Source organism: Lactuca sativa, chromosome 9 (assembly GCF_002870075.4).
Source record: "Lactuca sativa cultivar Salinas chromosome 9, Lsat_Salinas_v11, whole genome shotgun sequence".
NCBI lineage: Eukaryota > Viridiplantae > Streptophyta > Magnoliopsida > Asterales > Asteraceae > Lactuca > Lactuca sativa.
In genome coordinates, this window is record NC_056631.2 from 197,818,745 (window position 1) to 197,842,318 (window position 23,574).

The 23,574-nt window shown below is 31.9% G+C and overlaps 2 protein-coding genes across 4 annotated transcripts; both read right to left on the reverse strand.

Moving 5' to 3' along the window:
* Positions 1 to 13,089: 13,089 nt before the first annotated feature.
* Positions 13,090 to 14,053, reverse strand: LOC111918254 (probable dehydrin LEA). The gene is made up of 2 exons (XM_023913943.3): positions 13,672 to 14,053; positions 13,090 to 13,576 (listed from the first exon to the last, which is right to left on the reverse strand). Exons 1-2 carry the CDS (start codon positions 13,975 to 13,977, stop codon positions 13,304 to 13,306), a joined length of 579 nt encoding a protein of 192 aa, XP_023769711.1. The 5' UTR covers positions 13,978 to 14,053; the 3' UTR covers positions 13,090 to 13,303.
* A 1,020-nt stretch (positions 14,054 to 15,073) lies between these two features.
* LOC111918253 (chaperone protein dnaJ 10) lies at positions 15,074 to 18,207 on the reverse strand. Of its 3 annotated transcripts, none has more exons than XM_023913940.3 (10): positions 18,082 to 18,207; positions 17,471 to 17,584; positions 17,096 to 17,155; positions 16,919 to 17,001; positions 16,651 to 16,816; positions 16,434 to 16,563; positions 16,019 to 16,177; positions 15,743 to 15,915; positions 15,534 to 15,614; positions 15,074 to 15,361 (listed from the first exon to the last, which is right to left on the reverse strand). In XM_023913940.3, exons 2-10 carry the CDS (start codon positions 17,555 to 17,557, stop codon positions 15,275 to 15,277), a joined length of 1,026 nt encoding a protein of 341 aa, XP_023769708.1. In that variant the 5' UTR covers positions 17,558 to 17,584; positions 18,082 to 18,207; the 3' UTR covers positions 15,074 to 15,274. The 3 variants fall into 3 exon arrangements, with proteins under 3 accessions (XP_023769708.1, XP_023769709.1, XP_023769710.1); XM_023913941.3 differs by having other exon boundaries at positions 17,471 to 17,587; positions 18,082 to 18,206; XM_023913942.3 differs by having other exon boundaries at positions 15,313 to 15,451.
* Between the last annotated feature and the right edge of the window lie 5,367 nt (positions 18,208 to 23,574).

Genomic DNA, 23,574 nt, shown 5'->3' on the forward strand with positions numbered 1-23,574 from the left:
ACACAATGGATACAAATAATGGTGGAAGAAAACATAGGAATTCAAACTTTATTGTAACGGATTGTAAAGCATTGATAAAGTTTGAACGAGTTGGTGTTGGAAGAAGTGGGTTTCAAATTAGAGAGTTTCAAGAGTTGCACAACCACCCTCTTTATACAACAGAAGAGCGTACACATTCAAAAAAAAAGCTATAAAATTAAATAGTGCAGACAAAGAGTTTATTATACGCGCAACAACAGCAAATGTCGGTGCAACAAAGGCGCATAAACTTCGAGCTGCGTTAAAAGGTGGATATGAGTGTGTCGGTCCCGAGGAGAGTGATTTCAAAAATTTTAGGAAAAAATTAGGTAACATTATAGGTAACAAGGATGCGCAGTTGGTAGTGAATAAAATGAATGAGAGGAAGACACATTATCCAGATTATTCCTTTGAGTATAAATGTGTAGATAGCGTGTTAAATGCTATGTTCTGGGCTGATGAAACATATAAGGTATTCTACAAGGAGTTTGGAGATGTTATATCTTTTGACGCTACATTTAGAACAAATAAGTAAGTGTTATTCTACTTGTTATTTTGTATGATGACTTTTTTCATAGTCCATGTTTGTACGATTTCATTAATAATGAAAATTATTGTTATTCAGGTATGGAATGGTATTTGTCCCTTTTACAACTATTGATAATCACAAGAGATCTGTTACTGTTGGTGCTGGCCTACTTAGTAATGAGAAAATAGAGTCTTATTGTTGGTTGCTTGAAGCATTTTTAAAAGCTCATGGAAAAGCACCAACGTTGGTGTTAACAGACCAGGATCCATCGATTCTGCAGGCAGTTGAGGCTGTATTCCCGAACGCCCAACATAGACTATGCTTATGGCATATAACGAAAAAACTACAGGTGAATGTATGTTGTATGGGTAATTCACTTACATATGGTGAATATATAATTAGATATGAATCTTGTTGATTAATGTACATTTATATGTAAAAATATATGGGTAATTTGAAGCTTAAAAAGTATATGTGGTAGTCACGAAATGGTTGTGTATCAGGTCAGCGAGGATGTTTTGAAGAACACAGATTTCAGAAAACGCTTCAACAAACTAGTGTGGAATATATATATCTGGATACCCTTGATTTTGAAACAGTGTGGAAGTCATTGATGCAGGATCACAATCTACAAGATAAACGCTGGTTTAAAGACATGTATCATAAGCGGACTTCATGGATACCAGCTTATTTTAAGGACATGCCAATGCATGGACTGATGAAAACAACTTCCAGGTTTGAAAGTGTGAATTCATTTTTTAATAAGTATTCGCATCATGGGAATTTTCTTCTATATTTCATGGTGAACTATGATACAACGATTGGAAAACAATGTAACACACAACGTCGTCTTGATAATGAAACTAAGAGAACCAGGCATAAATTTGGGATGGGCACAAGATTATAGCAACATGCAGCAAAAGTGTATACTAATACAATTTTTGCAGAAATTCGAAAGGAAATATACAAAGGAGCATGGAATTGTTCAATTGATAGTGTAGAAAATATTAATGGGTGGCAGGTAGTAATGATTACACATTTGGACAAAAGAAGACATGTGAAGACAAAGTGTAAGGTTAGTTCATAAAATTAATATGAAAGTACATGCATTAGTAATGCTGGTAAAAATATAAACAAGGAAATTTTTTTTATTGGTAAAAAAAATAATGTGGCTAAAGTAAGGATTAAAATCTTCATGTAGGTGGAACTGAAGTTGCCAGAAAAGGAAGTGAAATGTACGTGCGACCTCTTCAAGCGAATGGGCATTTTGTGTCGACATGTGTTTGCAGTGCTGAAGAATCATCACATTGAGGAGATACCTGAGCAATATATTTTGCGTAGGTGGAGAAGGGATATTATTTCTAGCCATTTGTTGGTTAGTAAGAATGGGCTTGTTGGAATGGAAGATGAAACTTTTAAATTGTTAACCAAAGAATATAGTAACATGGAGTATAGTCTGGAGCGTCTTAAGAATGATAAAGAAAAATTAGAAGATTTTGTGAAGACAACACGCACGATGAGGAGTGTGATGGAGCATGATCCGGTTAATAATGTTGCATTGGATGAAAGTGATGAAGTTGTGTTTAGGCTATTTGGGGTTAGTATTCCAGAAGACATTGACATTAATGTCCCACCAGTGATACATAATAAAGGGAGTGGGACTAAGAAACGGATGGTTAGTGCATCGGAGAGGGCAACTACATCTTCAAAAAGTGGTTCACGAAGGTGCACATGATGCAATTTATATGTGAATCATAATTGGAGGACTTGCAAAGTAAGAATTGTGCGTGAGATGTCTGGTGGTAGTTAGATTAAGTGTTAGTTTACTGAAGTTTTGGTTCATCATTGAAAACTAAATGACGTATGTTTGCACATCTGCATTTGGACTTTTTTATATTGAATAATATCATTTTGTTTTTTTTTGTTGATTTAGTTTCTTTATCGGATAAATTTTTGGTGCAATTTATTAGATATAGTATGATGCTATTGATGTATGTGTCGATTGTATAATGTCATGTAACTTATGTAGATGGTGATGGGTGTGTGGATTATGTATGTGTAAAACGTATGAAGATATGGTATGATGCTTGTAAGGTTTTTGTTGTTTGGGTATGTGATCTTATAAAATGTTAAGAGTTATGTATGTTTTAATGGACTAAAATAAAAAATGAAAAGGCTTGCAGGGTACATGTCTAGTGTTGTAGTAGTTGAGTATGCACAACATTTATGATGGTCTTATTACAAAATGAAGTGGGATTGTTAGTAATTAAATCAAATGTCACGAATTCATACCACCCGTGTATCCTGGGATGTCAAAGTCTAAAAGTTTAAGATATTAGGTTGGAGAGACATGCTCATACAGATCTGTTGTGTAACATAAAGGACATGTATAAAAAGGTATTATTGGTCAGTTGTGATTAACAATAACCACAATAGACACTCATGTAAGAGTAATAAAAGACATTTTCATATAATATGGAGACAAATGGGAGGTACATAATCAAAAAGCAAAAGATAGATAGTTAAGTTGTTTTGAGCCATCTACATAATAAAGTAAAAGTAAATAATATCATATTCTTCCTAGAAAATAACAAAAAAAAAGACTTTTTAACACAACATTCTTTAACCAAATTTAATCAGTCTGTCATGTATCCTGGTTGCAGCATCTTTCAATATTTGTTGTCGGTTAGGTGCAGATAGCTTTTGGAATTCCGCTACCTGATGAAGGATTGAATCCTTCAGCAAGTTGTAGTCAGAATTAATTATTTTGCAAAGATATATGACATGTAGTCTAGATAATTGGTTGTCTTGTGCAAGCGACTCTGGCTTGAAGCCAGTTTTGAAATCTTTAATGTTTCCACCCATGAATGTCTCCATGTGACGCATAGTAAAAATACCATAGTCAGTGTTGTTGTTTACTATTAACCAAGATAACTATGGGATTTGTTTTAGAGCATGTGAAAAGGCTTCAGCGTTCGGATGGTGAACAGACCGCAAATAGTCACTCATGTATGATTGCTGTAAATGATATAGGAATAAATGTTTAAAAAAATGGATTTATATATAAAAATGATTCCAATCTGTATTTGTATCTTACAATGATATCTGGTAGTAGACCATATGTGTCGTGGGTGTCTTCATCTCTTTTGATGTTGTCGATGATCCAAAAGGTTGGTTGATGAAAGTCGAGCACGACAAGGAAAATATGAAATTCACGGACGACTGGCATGAATAGCTGAAACAAATATTAAGTGTATGATTTAAAATAGTTTAGTGTTGGTATTGTCAATCCATCAACTATAGATTACATGAATATCAAAACAAGTATTAAAAACAATGATTAATTATAAAACGTGGATATAGAAGAATACTAAGTGGACATCGCAAAGTGTTGCATCAAAATCATCAATGGATATGGTCAAATTTTCAAGAAAGATTTTCTGACGATCTTCCTCTGTCAGTGCAGTATTTTCGAGATACAAACTCTGTGAAGAAGATATATAATGTAATGTTAGAGGTTGTTAATAATGAATGTGCATAATGTAATAGGAAGATTAAGTTATAGATGGAATATGGAAATGTGGCAGTCACATATGTGCTAGGTAAGGAGATTGTTTACATAAACATCATTAATGAATGCAATTGTTTATTAAGAGTTTACCGTCAAGGTGGTATTGGCAAATAGTCTGCGAGGAGACAAATTGGAACACAAATCTTCATCGAAATTTAACAGATGACTCCAACAATCAAGTACATGTCCAAACAATTCACATTTGGGGAAAAACTTTCCATGTGAAAGCGTTCAACAGCTACACCAGCACAAGTACGGAAAAGTTCATCACTGCATAAAATAAAATGTCAAAAGTTAAATAATGTTTATATAACTACTTTTTTTATCAGTTATGTAGAAATTTTTATATACCTCGGATGACCTTATGTTGAGAAAACCCAATCAGATACGTCCTTCTGAGAACGTGTTATACGTTTGGTTATATCAACTGCACGTACGGTGAATGAAGAACGTAGTATAGGGGTCTTATTTCTTGGCCTTAACTCTCTTGCGCGGACAGCAACATCAGCACTGTCGATAAGAACAATTGATAAAGGAAAAGGACTTGTACAATGGTCTTTTGGAGTCTTCATGGTATTTTTCAGTGGTGAGTTGCTAATGATATCAGCAAATTCTTGTGTCAACCCAATGCTCCAGTTTGGAAAGGGTGAATTGGGGAACGATTTAACATAATGTTCAGCCGTTTGACATGACCTATTAATCTGTTCTGCGTTGTCTGACCACCATTGGGATAAAGGTCCAATGTTGCTTGCATCAGTAGAACTGCCACCTACATATTTCTCGGATGCTTCATTCAGGAAGATTCTGATCTTGGCTTTCCATTCGTAGAAATCACAAATAAGAGGATGCCTTTCGATTGCTTCTCCAAGTTTTGATTCAAACAAATGGTTATCCTCAACAAGCTTGTTGAACATACTTTCAATGGTGGAAAGGTATTCCTGGAAACATGATGACTGATTAGTAATATGTGATAAATATGGAAAAAAGCATGCGTATTTTTTCTAACGTCAACTGATCCATTCGCCGAGTTGACAGTGTCGGCATTATCATCCTGTGGTATGTAAGGATCCCGAAGTTCACCAGTACCGATACCACCATTTTTGATCTCATACTCCTCACGTAAGCACATGGTTTCCACATCCCAATAACATATAGTAGGTCTTCCGAGGTCGATTGTAACCGCATCACATGAAACATGCTCTAGGTATATAAGCTTATGTGATAAAAAAAGGATGATTAGATAATAAGTGAACAAGAATTAGGCAATGATTAATCACTGATGTAGTGTTTTAAGCATCATTGACTAAGTAATTGATGAATAAGTAGAATTAATGAAATAAGTTAAGTTGTAGGATAGGTACCGTCAATAGGACAATAGGACCAACATAGTAAGATGTGTCACTCATGGAATTCCATGCATGTTTCGTATTTTCAAACACTCTAACACGTATGAACACCAATATATGTCGCTTAAATCTAAATCATGTGAAACCCTTGAAAGCATTGATACATCACATGTGCCCATGCTCTTGGATTTCCAAGAGTGTTACAAAAAAGCACCAAAAACTGACTTTAAACAATAACCCAACATCTTTTAATCTCTTAATCACCTTTTGTATGCCTTTGGGCCTAACATTATTTTCTGACTTGAAATGTGCGGACCACAAATCAACAGTTTTGTCTTCAGCGGGTGTGAGCTTTAATGAATTGATATTTGTATTCCCCAAAGGGAGACCCAACATGTCATGTATCAATTGCCTATTGATTGGTATCTCACCATGATCGACATTCAATACCATGTGTTTAGGGTCAAAGTTGTTGACCACATAGTACCCAATTCGTGACGCTGACCCATCTACTCTTATATTTAAAAGGGGACCAAATCCAATGGATGATAAATATTCTTTTTGTCCAATCGTCAAACTATGCATTGTGGAGAATAATATCTTTGGTGACGTACGAATATGAATTCGCCTTGGTTGTATTGGAATACCGAGATGAACTCCCTTCTTTGATTTTCTGTTGTTCAGTTTCTTGACTTTAACTCTTGTCTTAATTGATTGAGGGTTGCCCACGTCTTCTCTAGCTTTCTTCTCCTGATGTTTGACAACTTTGGCTATTGCAACTGTAGGTGATTTCCTTTTATTTTGGCTGATAACTGGGTTAGGGTCTTCAAAATCAGAATCATCATGTGTTGGTTGCTGATTCTCTTTAGACTTAAACAACATTTTTTTAATATCTGTGTATTTTTTGGTGGAAAATACAATATAGCAGTAAAAAAAAAAGTAAATAAAATGAATGAATTACACTAGAAATTTAAAAAAGACGGTGTTAGTGAGCTACCTGATTTTGTATAACCATGCACAGGTGAATGGGAAGTGGAATGTGGATCACATTTCTGCTTTGAGCGATTTTCATTAATCACTTCAACAGAAGCACTATGTCCAGAACAAAGACCTTGTATTATTGTCGAGGCATAAACAAAAGTAATCATGAGTATGCTTTTTGGTGTGTTAACTAATTCAAAGAATAATAAAAACAACGACCTGCTTTCTGAATTGGTTTAACAATTGAAACAGGTTTGGAATTTGACCTTTGATTCAGAAGTCAGAACTTCAGATTTTGCAGAGGTTGGTATGGGGGTAATCCTGATAGAATTAGATGAATCTACATCCATATCTATTATTATTATTAGATTTGAAGGGTCATTCTTGTATTTCATTAGTGAGTATTTGTTACGGATACGCTCGCTTTTCATGCGACCTAGTGTAGCTCAGACATGATAACAAATTTATAAGTCCAATCTTATTGTTAACTACGCCCATATACATAATGCAAAATGCAACATATGTATAAAACAGAAGGAACATACATTTATATGGAATGTATGGTGCATAAAATGTAGTGCAAACAATATAAAATGTAACACATAAGCATGAAATTAGGGCAAATAAGATCATACATGATAACAAAGACATAATTCAAATCTTACAGTTAACTACAAAAATTAACACTTTAGCAGGTAAGACATATGTGTGAAATTAGGGCAAAATTATAAGTCTAACTAGGCGAATGCCCGCGCGTTGCGCAAAAACACCTATATAATTGAAAGCTTTACAAATATATGATTTTTTAAATATAACAATAACATTGTTGTTAAATTTGATATAATAATTTGTATATACTAAATTGATATAATATATTGATTATTTTGAATTATATGATAATATATACATTTATTATAACTTCTTAATCTCAATCGTTTGAATGACTTCTACCCGCGACTTACACATGAATAAAATTAAATATAATATATGATTCGATGTTATTTATAGTTGTTTTTATTGTTAATTATTTTTTTAAAATTTATTTGTTTAATGTTTTAATTTCTATCATTATAATTATTTAAAACATCAGACATTGTTTTTTCATTTTAAAGCTAACAATATAATCATTTATATAGAGTTGTTTTTAACTATTGCTTTTGTAAATTATTTTAAGCTACTTATTTGGAAACTTTTAACGATTATAAAAATATATTTAAGAAATATTTTAGTTAAATTGAAATTACAATTTAGTTTTTTTTTTATCACTATAATTTATCACTTTTAACTATTTATAAAATATTCTTTAGTTTTTTTTTAAATGGAACTGAAATTTATATTTGAGTTGACATTGTAATGCGCAGAAACACCTATATAGTTGAAGTCTTTACAAATATATATATTTTTAAATATAACACTAACGTTGTTGTTAAATTTAATATAATAATTCGTATATTAATTTGATATAATATATTGACTATTTTGAATTATATGATAATATATAAATCTATTATAACGTCATAATCTCATTCGTTTGAATGACTTCTACTCGCGAGTTACATATCAATAAAATTAAATATTATATATGGTTTAATATTATTTATAGTTGTTATTTTTAACTAATTTTTTAAAATATATTTGCTTAATGTTTTAATTTCTATCATTATAATTATTTAAAGGTAACAATATAATCATTTATATAGAGTTATTTTTAACTATCGTTATTATAAGTTATTTTAAGCTACTTATTTGAAATTTTTTAACGATTATATAAATATATTTAGGAAATATTTTAGTTAAACTGATATTACAATTTACTTTTTGCATTTATCACTATAATTTATCACTTTTAACTATTTACAAAATATTATTTGGTTTTTCTAGTGGAACTGAAATTTATATTTAAGTTGACACTGTAGTGTTATATTTAAACTAACAATTTAAGTATTTTGTCCAAACTGTTCAAAAATTATAGCTTTAAACTGATAATGGTTTACATGCAACAACATTTTAAATCTAATAAATTAAGTATAATATGTTAAAATTTAAAGACATAACTTTATAAATAGAAGTAAATATATTATTTTAAAATTGAAATTTAGTCTATTTATGATTACACTTTAGGTTTGATATTTATTTAACCTTATTAACCAATTTACAATCATTATTAGAAAAGACACTACAATTTATCACTTTTAATTATTTATAAAATAATCTTTGGGTTGTTTAAGTTAAATAAATTTTATATTTAAGTTGAGCTTATAATGTTATATTTTAATTAATAATTTAAGTATTTTACACAAATTGTTCAAAAATTATACCTTTAAAATGATAATGGTTTACATTCAACAATATATTAAAACTAATAAATTAAGTATAATATGTTAAAAGTTAAAAAACATAATTTTATAAGTATAATTAAAGATATAATTATTTTAATATTGAAATTTAGTTTATATATGAATACACTTTAGATTTGATATTTATTTAATCTACTTACCAAATTATAATTATTATTATAAAGAAATTGAAAAGTCATGGGAGTTTCAAATGAATGTGGTGAAAGGAAAAAAGAATGGGGGTTTCAAACGCATAAGATCCAAGAAAAAATGTTAACTTTATAAGTATGTATGATTTTACTGTTAACTACCCCCATAAACATAATGCTAATTGACACATATGAATAAAACAGAAAGAACATACATTTATATAGAATCTATGGTGCATATATGTAGTGCAAACAATATAACATGTAACACATAAGCATGAAATTAGGGCAAAAAAGATCATACATGATACCAAAGACATAAGTGAAAACTACCTGTTAACTACACAAATTAACATAATGCAAATGTTGAAACATATTAATACAACATAAATAACACACATTAAAAAGGAATCTATGGGTAATAAATATAATGCAAACACTTTAGCAGGAAAGACATAAGTCTGAGATAAGGGAAAAACAGACCCGTGGCAATATTTACCTAATCAAACCATCTACATGGCAAACTCATCTCAATTGATGAATTGTAGTTGAAGTTAACAACATACTTATGCCAATAACATCATTCAAGCTCTTGCAAAAAGATTTACATGATTAAAAAAAACAGTGAACATATAAATGATAAACTAGGTCATGTATCTTCCTTGAACCGTTTCACAACATCGAAATTATACATTCCAAATCATGTAAAACATTGTATACAAATTATACAAACTGGAGTTATATGATTGAAAAAAACAAAAAGGTTAACAGTAAACGTAGAACGAACTAACCTCTTGTGCGATTCCCGACTGCACATCCTCCTTCAAATTCGACCTCCATAAGCTTTTATATCGACGATTTTACCGATAAAACGTATGTAATCTTGAAGAATCCCAATGTTCAAGCTTCACATTGGTTGCATATCATCGAATCGCAAAAACTACGGGATTATTGATATGTAATGTGAACCAAACTGATGTAGAAGGATCAACACATTCTAGCTTAAAGATTCTTGCAAATCATCAGATAATTAAAAAAAAACCACAAACTTTTAACTCTACTATAACTATTGAGGTGGTGAATGGAAGAATACGGATGGATGAAATACACGGATATTTTGGAGATGGAGATATTAGGTACGGATGGATATCTTGGAGATGAAAATGGTAGGTACGATTAATTGGCTATATGTGTTATCAATCTAATTAAAATAACAAAACCCCTAATTTAATATTACATAAATAAAAAATACCCTAATTTAATATAATTTAATATAACATAAATTAGGGAAATCAACTGGTATATAAAATTTACACTTTAAGGACAACATTTTCAAAAAGTAACAAAAATGGACTGTTCTCACGTTCTCAACCTTTTACGTGTTCTCAATATAACTTACCTCTCTCTCTCTCTCTCTCTCTCTCTCTATATATATATATATATATATATATATATATATATATATATATATATATATATATATATATATATACTAGTTTACAACCCGTGGAAACCACGGTTATAAAATTAATTAAACTTTAACAGTGAGAATTCAAAATTATTAATTAATTATTTTAAATAAATTATTAATTAACTGATATTTTTTTAGTTATATAAAATTTAATCGTTAATTTAAATAAATATATGAAATTCTATCACCTTATAATTTATATTAATTTTATTTTAATTTTTATTCTAATGTTATTAATTTAATGTAATTAGAGTAGGAAATTTAAATTTTAAAATTTAAAATTAAGAATTAGTAAGTTGACAAGTGGAATACATTAATTAGGAGGTATAATAGGATGACTTATGACATAAGAAGAATAAAATCTACATTAATTATGAGGCTTAATATGATGACACATGTCAAAAGGAGATTAAAAGTATTCTTTTATTAGAATAGGGATATATATGTGAGGATCAATAGAGAACCATAATTAACTAAAGAACCAAAAAACCAATTGTGAGCGTCGAAAATCATAACGATCAACGGCCAAAGAAATAGATGTACACTTTTACATTGGACGCACACATACTGGATTATACCAAAAAATCTACCATTTACAAAAAAACCCACCACTTTTTTTCGTTTTAAAATTTTTTTAGGTCATGTTTTTTATCGAAAAAAAACTGAATATACCGTTATTCATGAATTTTCGTCCTCTTTTCATAGAGATCCATAATGATATATATAAAAAACGATTTTTTTTTTGAAAAAAACCCACTTCATTTTCTTTGATAAAAAAAGTTAAGGTCTATTTTTTTATAGAAAGAAAATTAATAAATATATCAAAATTCATATTTTTTTATACTTTTTAAACATAAATTCATATTCAAGTTTAAAAAAAAAAGACGATATTTCAGTTCAGATTCACATTGTCAACCTGTTCCGATTCATATTGTAAACTTGTTCAGATTCACATTGTGAACCTCCTCAGATTTACAGTGTGCATAATAATAAGTCAGATTCACAGTGTGAATGTGAACTGATCGGGGCTTATTAACATTGTGAATGTTAAAATTTGAAATATTTAATGTTTAGATTCACACACTGATCGATTTTTTTTAGTGAACCTTCTCAGATTCACAATGTGCATAATAGTAATTCAGATTCACAATGTGAATCTGAACTGTTCGAGATTTTTCATATTGTGAATATTAAAAATTGAAATATTTACATTTTAGATTCACAGTGTGAATCTACACTGTTCGAGGTTTTTCTTTTTTCTTTTTTTTTAATCGATGTTGATGTTTATTAATAAAGTACAAAAAATTAATATTTTTGGTATAATTAGTTTTTTTTATAAAAATAAACTTAAATATTGAAAATACTAAGAAAATTAAATGGGTTTTTTTTCGAAAAAAAAAAAGTTCGTTTTTTATATATCATCATGGATCTCTATGGAAAAAGGGCGAAAATCATGAACAACGGTATATTCGGTTTTTTTCGATAAAAAACTTGGCCTAAAAAAAATTTAAATGAAAAAAAGGAAGTAAGTTTTGTTATAATCCAGTACATGTGCGTCAATTATAAAAGTTTACAGCCCTTACTTTTTATCGTTGATCGCTTTAAATTTCGACGCTTTTGATTAGTTCCTTGATTAATAATATTAATAATGGTTCTTTATTCAACTTTTATATATATATATATATATATATATATATATATATATATATATATATATATATATATACACATTATGAATTAAGGGTGAGCAAAAACCAAACCGACTATTGAAAAACCGACAAAACCGCAACCGAAAAACCGAAACCGATGCAAAAACCAATGGTGCGGATTTAATTTTTGCAAAAATCGAAGGTCAACGGTGCGGTGCGGTTTCTATCCTAAAAACCGGTCCACCAAAACCGTACCGCACCGCAAGCGTGTATAGTAATAAATCAATCAATGTATATTATATACATGCTATTTAAAATAGTTATAACGATAATATATTTATTATATGTTTATTTTGTGTTTGTATAAGACTCTATGGGGTGCAAAACAAATGTTCTATTGTTAGTCAAACGTATTAATCGATTACATGTAATAAGCTTGTAACAAATTAAGTCAAAATCAACCAACCTTCAATTATTAATTAGTTTGTGAGAGTGGTTACAAGTTGTATTTAAAGCGACTTATACTTTTTGATTATGTAATTTTGTTTTGAGCTGAAAATGAATGTATTAAAAAAAACAGCACACTATAAGCTTATATGCACATAGTTTTCAGTTCTTAAAGTTTTAAAAAACCGCACCAAAAAACATAAAAAAAACTACACCAAATTCTTAACACGGTTTAAAAACCAAAACTGCACCGATACAAACCGAAACCGCATTTAAAAACCGAAAAACCGAACTATTGCAAAACCACATCCAACGGTTTTAAGAATGCAAAAACCGCACCATATGGTTTACAGTTCGGTTTGTTCTGAAAACCGCACCAAACCGCACCATGCTCATCTTTATTATTATTATGAATGTCTCTCATTTATAAATCTTGTCACACTCCAATCAATGACTGAATTTTGGCACCTATTACGACAACATTCTCAGTCATTTCAACATCGTTTGGACGACCTCTTTAATAACAAGTTCTTCTAGGTCTATGATTCTATCCATCCATTTCGCAAATAGACTTAAAACTACAACCTGTAAATTTCAAAATTACTCGAAATCTATTACCACTTGGTCCAAACTCCAAACTACAACCCTTGGTATTTATATAAATTCATTTCCACCAAGGCACACTTATGTTATTCATAAAGCAATAATATATACAAAAAGAAAAAACTAAAAAGCTAAGAAAGCTAAACAGATCATCTCGACGAAATGCATAAACCAACTACAGCGGCGACAAGGTCGATCGGAATCTAGTGAGAGTGGTGGCCGGGGAGTTTATCCTTAATCTTGTCCATCAAACCCTTCTTCTCGTGCTCCTCCTCATGGTGCTCCACCCTTACGAACTCCGGTTTTGGCTCACCCAGCGGCCCTGCCGGCGTCGTCACACTTATTTTCGTAGTAGCTGTGTACACCTTCTCCGGAGCTTTCTCCTCCTTGTTCTTATGTCCTGGAAGCTTTTCCTTTATCTTCTGCATCAGCCCCTTCTTCTTCTTCCTCCTCCCTCCTTGCCCGTCGTCCTCCGACTGCAACCATTACCCACACACCCACAAACTATCAATTCCGCGGATGATTCTACTAAAACTTTAACAAAATTACAAAAATCATATATTGAACTTACCGAGCTGGAGCTTGAGCTTCCTGAGCGTCCAATCTCCCGCCTTTCACCTTCACCACCACAAGGAACTGCCGTTCCAGCTCCGGCACCACCAGGCACTGCCTCGGGGATCGTTGGAGCAACGCGGGTACCATCATGCGTCTTAAGATCAGAACCGATTGTTGTGCCGGCATGAAAGCCTGAATCTTTGGTGGTAGCGACACCAGTGAGGTGCATGGGGCGGCCGAACTCGTCGGTGAGTTGAACTGGGCGGCCGAGCTCGTCTGTTAGTTGAATCGGGTTGCCGGCTTGATCACGTATATCTGCCATGTTTTCCGATTTAGAAAAGAGATTGGTTTGTTGAGTGTAAGTAATTTATTTGCAAAGGGAAGGTGGTTTTATCGCGGCGTGGGTCGAAATCTATACACAAGAGGTCGGAGAAGATGACGGTTTTTGCGTGTCACCTTTGAAGTCACACGTGTCACTAAAGTTGTCTTAATCTTGGCGGAATTTTGCCACCTAATCATATGTTGCTACGTGTCATTTCATTTTATGATTTATCTAGTTTCAATTTTGGTTCTATTAAAATCAAATTCGATAAAGATCGGTTTTAACAAAGGTCTCTAGAATTGCGATCTATGAGACAAAGATTGTATGATAAGATCAAATTTTGAAAAAACTATAAACTCTATTAGTTATAAATTGAGGGAAAAATTGCAGAAAAGCCTATTTTTGTTTATCAATAATTGGGATAAAAACAATTAGTTAACGAGGGAAAATCAACCATATAAAGAATACACTCGAGTGAAAGTAATCGAAATGTATTTCGGTTTGACATGTTTTTGCATATAATCGAAGAAGTATAAGGAATATGATATCATATCATATTTTTAGCTGATCGTTTCTCTTCAAAATCTACAATTTGGTTTTATTTGAAATGTAAATAATAATATAATGGTTTTTCTACATATACATGTATAATTGATTGAGCTTTTTCTGCATTTTTCCCTACTTTTAACTATGTTTTTTTCCTCTAAATTTACAAATGAAAAAAAAGTGTTTTTTTCAGATATATACTCATGAATTAGAAAATAATCTATTTTCGAAACAATAAATCAAACATAATAAAACATATATCCAACATATACAAACACAAAAAATACATTAAAGAATATATTGTGCGTCACAAATAAAATGAATCATTGAATTGAAACTAATGATTATTGATATTTGTTAATACATTGTGTCTTCTTTTTAAGATAACATTTTAATATGATATATTTCCTTAAGCAAAATAATCGTTGGATTGAAACTAATCATTGTTCCCCGAAAAAAAAAATTACCGAAACAAACTATTCACACTCGTCGCTTAGCGCGGGTAAACGGCTAATATTCAAACAAGAGATTCGATTACTTAAAGACAAACTTTAACTTTCAATAACCAGATGCCTTATTTGATAAGAAACTTATAACAAAAATCCATCTGAACATTCATCTTATAAAATACATTCGGAAAGTATTACAAACTTGAATTATGATGCAAATTTATACAGTATTTCACTACAATAATCAACATAAAAATATCGAATACGTGATGATGACATGGAAGCATGAGCATACACATATGCTACTTGGATGAAGAAGCAGACTGTTGTTGGACTTGAACGCCTTCCTGTCTCAAACTATTATCCCTGCGATAATTTGTCTTGGCTCCCTGACAAGTCACAAGACAAATTGAAATTGTTTACTTGTATTAATGCCATTTTATTTCTCTTTATCCTGATTGCTTCCATTTTTATTTAGCCTGAAAAATAATAATAACACCACACAATTTGCAATCTCACTTTACTCCTACATATTATTAAATTAATACTACAAAAACTTACTTGCAATATTGTTCCAAGCTTCTTCATCCCAATTGCACGTCTCTTCACTTCATCTTTCGAAACCGTTGGGTCTTTCAACACCTAACAACAAAAATACAGAAAATCAGGTCAGGACAGAACAGAACATAACATAACAGTACAGAACAGAACAGAACAGAACAGGAGAGAGCAGAGCAGGACAGAACAGAACAGAACAGAATTGAATTTACCGCTTGGCAGACACGGGATAATGTTGTTTCGATATCAACAACATTGATCTGCCACAAGGAATTAACCATTTGATCTTTTTTCTCTTCAACAGCTTTCATTATCTGTTGTTCTTTTCCTTCTGAAGTGTTCAACTTCTTAAGGTCTTCTTGTATTTGTATCAAAGACACAGCACCTATATACACACACACAAAAAAACACTTACTGTATTAAATTTAAATGTTGTTTATTTTTTTAAATTTTAAAAATAATGATGGATTTATATTAAATGATTGGACCTGAAGCGGCTGAAACTTGTGATTTCATTTGGTGTCCTTTGTCTCTTACCCATTCAGCTATGAATGGGACCTTCATATAACGTTTATCTTTTCCAAGTTCTCTTGCAGCTTGTCTTGTGTATATGTAGCCAATTGTATGTAACATAGCCTCACCAAAAGCTGAAATTTAACAAAACAAATCTTTTAGAGGAATATATAGAAGGGTAATTTAGGAATTTCGAATTTTGACAGGTGATGTTCTGGAACAATGAAGAGTTACAAAGTTGGCATGTTCTTTGGAATGTTGCATATTTTGGTCCTAGAATATAACATGGTTTGCATATTTCATCTAAACATCCAATTTGCTGCATAAATTTGGGAAAAGTAAAACGTTTTTCTTTTGCATAAATACATATTTGTAAGAAGAAAAAAATACCAGCTTTTGAGAGCTGATGGGCTTCTTTTGTTGCCCAATTTACAAATTCTGTTGTTTGTCCTTCAACAAATGGCCGAAGGCGATTCTTGAGAATTGTTATGAGTTTGGTTTCCCTCTCCTTTTGAAATTCCTAAAAAAAACAATAAAAGTGAGTTTAATAAAAAAATGTAGGTAATTTATTATGAATTTGGAAATTGAAGTAAAAAAAAATGAATACCCTCATCCTTTCTTGGACTTTCATTTTGCGGATTTCAGGCACCTGTCCTTCCTCTTCAAGTTCTACTGACTGTATAGCAGCCATGTAAAGTTGCCCAATATAATCCTCAAATAAATCACTACCAAATAGCATGCCAAAAACAGCTGCAGGATCCACCATTGAATCACTGAAAGAAATTATAAATAAAAAGTTAGCTTTAAACTTTATGGTAAATATAAAAGAAACACAATTCTTAGTTAAAGGAAACTAATGCATCATTCATACTTACTCTGGTACTCCTGCTTTTCCATTTTTGTCATATGCTTCACGCTTTTCAGGATCACTTAGAACCTGATACGCCTCTCCAAGAACCTTTGTGCATAACAAAATATAAATAAATGTCTTTGATTGATACTCAAGATTAACAATTGAGAAACTTTGAATGATTAAAGGACAGAATCCAAACCTGAAAATTTTGGGCAGCTTTCGGGTCCCCAGGATTTTTATCAGGGTGAACTTTCCTTGCCTTGAAGATAACATTACGAAGCATTATTATATAGTCAAATAAGAGAAAAAGGTTCTTAATTTATAATTTCCACATATACCACTAACAACTAAGCATAACAGGAGTAGGAATGTTACATGTGTCCCTAATAGATGGTTCATATCACTATATCATAACTCATAAGTGAAATGTGACATATATCTTGGTGGAACAAAGTTTTAATAATCAATAAATCACAAATAATCACTGTGTGATTTCTAGTGTGAATTACAAGTTACAAATCTTCTTTATGATGTTTGGCATTTTGTTTGAGGAAGAGATAAGAAGTAAACATACTTTGACATAGTAGGCCTTTTTAATATCGGATGCAGATGCATCAGTACTGACTCCCAAGATGTCGTAATATTCTGTGTCTTTCACCATATTTCAGCGATCAAAACTCTTGTAAAGCTGCTAAAAAGAAAGAAAAAAAAATGATGTTATCATACTTTGGAGTAGTTTGTGTTCTTTGTGCAATGTGAACATGCCCTAAGAGATAATTAGATAAATACTCCATAAAAAATATCAAACTTTGGAGCCGAGTATAGTACTTATCAAAATCAAGAAATGCTATGAACGTAGCATCTGGTATAGAGTTTGATGAGATTTCAAAATGGCTTAGAGATTTCGTAATAATTTGGTAAGCAACCATTTACATTCTGTTCAAATTCGAAATGTAGCTCTTGTTTAAAGATGGTTGGATTAAGATCTAGCAATAGAATTACTGATAAACGATGAAAGATAAACATGAAGTAACTCAAATCATTGTTATAAGCGTGTATTCAAACGAATAAAAAGCAACACGAAGATAAGCTAGGTTCTTAATCGATACAAAAATCAACAACAAATCGCAGATAGAATCACAAAGATAAACTAAAAAAACATCGATTTAGAACAATGGAACTTACGATTTATTGAATGACAAAAGAAGACGAATCAATCAATCTGTAAATATTGAAAACTTGATGGATCAGTGGCGAGAAATCGTTCAATAAGCTCCGACATGATTCGCTTTTTTGTTCATAAAAGTATAGTATACAACACGAATGCCCCTTTAGTTATTTCCAACATTCATTTTATGTCCTTGACTTTGAAAACTTTGCATTGATTGTTTGGCATAAAAACTTTCTCAACTTTTAGTCCGTTACCCTATTTTGCACTAATTGTTGGAGATTAAATTTTGCATTGATAGCTTGAGATTAAGTCGGTTGTTACGGCTACTGTATTTTTTTTTTGTCAATGTTTAACATGTTGAATATACATAATAATTGGCGGTGTTGACATGAGTATTGCAAAACTTTTCTTTGGGTTAAGGACATGTCAACTCGTTCACATGGAGGAGACGGCTTTGTTTTCGAGCATGGGTTGCGCAGGGCGATTGAGGACATTGTGGCTTGTGGTGGCCCGTTCTTTGGCGACATACAGTGGCGACTTGCTTCATTACCCATTCGGTTTGGTGGTTTAGGTTTATACTCGGCAATAAAGGCTACCTCATATGTTTTTGTTGCCACAAGGGCCAATCTTGGGAATTGCAAGACCACATCTTACGGGATAACGACATTCAGGGTAGGGGTGTTCAAAACCGAATATTCGAAAATTCGGATATCCGAATTTTCGGATATCCGAAATTCGGATAGTTGATTATTGATATCCGAATCCGTATCCGAAATTTCGGATACGGATTCGGATATTAAACCGGATATCCGAATTTCATTAGTTTTAAATAAAGAAAATAAACCCTCCAAGAACAAGAATGTTTTCGTACATTTGTTAGGTATAATAAGACTTCATTTGGTCCGGTTAAATGCAAGTTAACTCATGATATCTGAAGATCTTGAGAAATCAAACTCAAATTACTAAAATCAACATAAAAATGTAACATTTATATCATCCTCACTTTGCGTACCAAGTAAAAATGTTAATAATTTGTCTTTTTGAATTTCAAATGAAAAAAACTCAATGCATTAAAACTATTTTTAATAATTTTTTATATTATATATTTCGGATTTCGGATATCCGAAATATCTGAAATTTTCACATTCTAATATTCGTATTCGAATCCGAAAAACCGGATATCCGAATTTCGGGTATCCGAATTTTCGGATATCCGATTTTTCGGGTATTTTCCGATCGGATTTTTGGATTTTTCGAATCGGATGTTCGGATGCGGATATTTTTGACCACTCCTAATTCAGGGCATGGATTCTGATTATGCTTGTGTCTTAGCCTCTCTTCATAACAAGCTTCCAGACATTGACCTTAGCAGTTTTAAGGACCCCCCCCCCCCCCTCCTAATTCCCAGAATACACTAGCGAGTGCCATTTTTAGTAAAATCGCCCAAGATATGAAAGTTCATTTCAACATGATAATCGGCAGAAAACAGTTTTCCAGTGTTTACGTGCACCACATGTTCAAGATTTTCTTATAATTATCCTTATAGATGGGCTTCACCAACATATGTCTCATGTGGAGTATCATACCATCCTCAAATATCGACTCGTGATTCTAATATTCCCAACCGACGAGATATGTCTGGTGTGCCGCAAGGCATGTATGAACTCTTTTGGAGAGCATGCAGTTCATTTCAAAGAACTCCTGGGGTTCGAATACAGGCACGATATGGTTAGGGATGTTTTGGTTGACATATTGAAGTGTGTCGGGATTTCCGCCAAGAAAGAAACTCCTATTAATTTCCTGACTGACCCAACATAAAGAAGGTCAACTATTAGATCGGCTGATGCTTTGATTTTTGGATGGATTGGAGGGAAACATGGATGCTTGGACCTTACAGGGGTATCCCCTCTCGTAGGCTTGAGAGTCGGGGGTTTCACGGTGGGACAAGCTGCATTAAAAGCTGTCACATGCAAGGTCACCAAACATAAAAATCGTGCACGGAAAATCAACACGTGTTCATACTATTTGCATTTGATACGTTTGGTTTTCTTGCGTCGGATGCAGTGGAGCTTCTTAGTATAATACAACCAGTTGCGAGTCTAGAATAGAAAACCACATGGTTCACTAATTTTTCTGTAGTAAATTTTCTATATAAATTCAAAGATTTTATTGGTAAGATAGGTCCTAAATTGTTTCCTTAGGTAGGTCAAAAAAATTTCAATAGAAATTTTACATAAGTTTGAAAAATTAGGTAGGTCATTGGACCCACCTTCCATGTGAATAGCCTCGCCACTGAGTACAACGGATTATGCATACCAATGTTATATCCCTTAGATTTGTGGATGTAGTTTTCAAGAGAATTGGGTTTGCTTAGCGGCGCAACTTGTTGCCCGTTTGCCTTCTCATTTGTTGTACGATGATAACTAAGATGTTTTCTCAGTTTGATGATTATATAATTTATAAAAAAAAATTAAAAAAATCTCTTATAATAGATAGTAGTTGTTATTTAGTAGTTGTTATTCTTTTAACATCTTTTTAAAATTTATTAACGATTTAATGTTAAAGGTCACAAGCGAACAAAGAAACATAGACATTTGTTGAAAAAGTTAGTTTGACGGCCATAATGCAAAATTAAACGAAAAATAGCAAGAAAAGAAGATCCCCTCAAAGTAGAAGGACGATTTTAAAAAAAAAAAAAAAAAACAACATGATTGATGATTGGCCTTGCTTAACCGTGTCTCTGTCTCCTTTGGAGACCAGATGGTCAAATCATGTTTCATTCACGTGTAATAAGCGTGTTTATAGTTACAAAAAATCATGAAAAACAAATTGCAAAGAGAAATTAAATATCCCCTTACTTTTCAATTTTTTTTAATGCTCTTCATAAATTTTGAATAGAGAATCGATAATTAAAATAAACAATTCAATTTGAAAAATGTTCTTCATATAATTATCTATCATAAGATTAAATTTTTTATAGAGAAAACAAAATTAGGTCATAACACAATTCTCTACAATAATCATATCATATTGTTTAAACGGAAATCAAGTGAGTTTTGGCTTAAATAATCATCAAAGTCATAAAAATGTACCAATTTAGCCACTTTAGTCCTGATCAAGTTCAATAAGCTATCAAATTCATGATTTTGTTCGATTTTACCCCTTGTAACCTACGCCTCCAGGTTGGCGCCAAAAATGAAATACGGCTCCCGGATGGCACCAGAAATGAAGATAACTACTATTAACCACTTTTCTCTCCTATACAAGAACTTGGAAATGTTCCAGAAAAGTGTTGGATTCCATATACTCAAAAATCAATCATCGGATTCTCTCTATCTCATCAAACACATGGCAACAAGGTATATGTGTTTCAGATTTAGAAGTGGTCTGATTTCTAAATTTTTATTCTTGGATTATCCCAATCTGATTTCATGATAACTCAGGCTATAGGGTCGAAATCACAGATTTTGGAAAGTGATTGCAATTACGATCCTAGGAATTATCCAAATAATATTGATATTCTTAAGACCCAAAATCTAACAACCTTCTCACAATGGCTTATTTGTCCTTTTTTTTTAAAATACTTTTATGTTTCCAAAAAAAAATTAGTTTCATGGTGGTATCACATTTGTAGAGAGGCGAAATTGAAAACGTTTTAAATTATAAGAGAATTTTAAGATATAGTGAGAAATGGTTAATCATGCTTAAGTTGCCTAGGAATGATGAAGAAGAAGAAGGTGGGCCAAGTAAGAGAGAGAGGTTCTTCAAAATTGAGAAATTAAAGTATGATTTATTTTAATCCATGTGGACGCTACACCAGCGCTAATGGCATGCACAACCTACAAACCTATTATAGTTAGGGGTCGTTTAATAGTTGCTGATTGGGTTAAAGTTGAATGAGTTAGAAGCTAATTGGGTCAGAAATGCTGACTGAGTTCATATCTGACTAAGTTTATGTTGTTTGATAATTTATCTGAATGGAAAAAAATGACCATATTACCCTTGTGTTGTCTCTTGTGTTGGATAAAATAATTATAAAAACACAAATTATCATATAAAATCCAAATTAAACATACATCAATTAAAATCCAAATACAAAGTGTAATACAAAATCCAAATACAAATTATCATACATAATAAAAAAAAAGTATATCATTTAATGTGAACCATTTGAAAGTAACTGATTAGCAATCTGGTCACGCAAAGTAGTCATATAGTCAACGGCTTCTGAACCTCATTTTATACCTTCTATGTTTTGGCCCTCACTTCCTCCACCACCCACATTAGGAGTAACCATAGTGTTTTGTTCAAAGTTCATAAATAATTCATCTTGAATATTATATTTCCTTATAAAATTATGGATCGCAACACAAGCAATGACTATATCTCTTTGCATTGGAAAAGGATATGGATTCATTCGTTTTAAAATTGGAAATCTCGCCTTCAATACACCATAAGCACATTCAATGATATTTCTAAGTTGTGCATGAGCATGATTGAACCTTTCTTCCTTAGTTAAAGCTCTGTTTCTTCGAAAATTTGCTAACCAATACCTAGTATTGCAGTAGGGAGCCATAAATCCACGGGTGTTGGTGTATGCAGCATCACAAAGGTAATATTTATCTATAGATGATTGACAAATTTATCATATAAATAATATAGATAATAAAACGTATAGTAAAGTTACAAACCTGGTGAAGGGAATGGAAATCCGGAAGTCGGGTTAAATGCAACTTCTTTCAAAACTATAGAATCATGTGGTATGCCCTCTCATCCAGCCCATACAGAGGTGAATATCATATCAAAATTACAAATTCCAATTACATTTTGATAACATTCACCTTTTCCTCTTCCCCTATAACGAGTTTGTTGATCAACGGGTACAATTGCATGTATAAGTGTTCCATCTAGTGCACTTATTGCTCTGGGAAATGTGTACATTAGCCGTCTATGTCGTTATGAGGTATTTCTTGTTGGAGTAGACGAGGTTGGTACTATAATTTCTTGTGCAAAACACATCATTGCATGTAATACCTCATGAAAACATTGATGAATCATTTGTGTGGAGTGATGAAATCCTTCTTTAACAGCTTGAAAACGTTCATTATGTCCTATAACATGTAAAAACATAGTCATCTTCTCTTCAACGCTTATCGTCCTACTACATTGCAACCAATTTCTTTGTGTAAAGTGCTTGCATAATAGTACAAATGCATCTTCTGAAAGACGTATCATATCGTAACATTGTATAGGACATCCGTGTATAAACTCTTGCGTATACACATACCCCTTTGCTACCTATTCGCTAGCTCTTATTCTTTTAATTATTCTTTGCCTTTGTCGGACCAACATCAACCAATATCACGAGAATATAAGGAAATATAAAAAAGTCACATTCTTTATCCATGTGTCCTGTTAGATGTCAAATACAAATTACATTTAAATCAATAAAATAACAATCAATAACATAATAATTCATAACATAACAAACCGTAACATGTAAATAC

What these genes read in the sequence shown, in the direction of transcription:
- LOC111918254 (XM_023913943.3), bottom strand. Translation starts at nt 13,977, where the DNA reads ATGGCAGATATACGTGATCAAGCCGGCAACCCGATTCAACTAACAGAC. An exon ending in GAAGCTCAAGCTCCAGCTCG is followed by an intron (nt 13,577 to 13,671) that starts GTAAGTTCAATA and finishes TAATGGTTGCAG; the next exon opens with TCGGAGGACGACGGGCAAGG.
- LOC111918253 (XM_023913940.3), bottom strand. Translation starts at nt 17,557, where the DNA reads ATGGTGAAAGACACAGAATATTACGACATCTTGGGAGTCAGTACTGAT. An exon ending in TATCCCGTGTCTGCCAAGCG is followed by an intron (nt 15,615 to 15,742) that starts GTAAATTCAATT and finishes TTTTGTTGTTAG; the next exon opens with GTGTTGAAAGACCCAACGGT. An exon ending in AGCTTGGAACAATATTGCAA is followed by an intron (nt 15,362 to 15,533) that starts GTAAGTTTTTGT and finishes GTGACTTGTCAG; the next exon opens with GGAGCCAAGACAAATTATCG.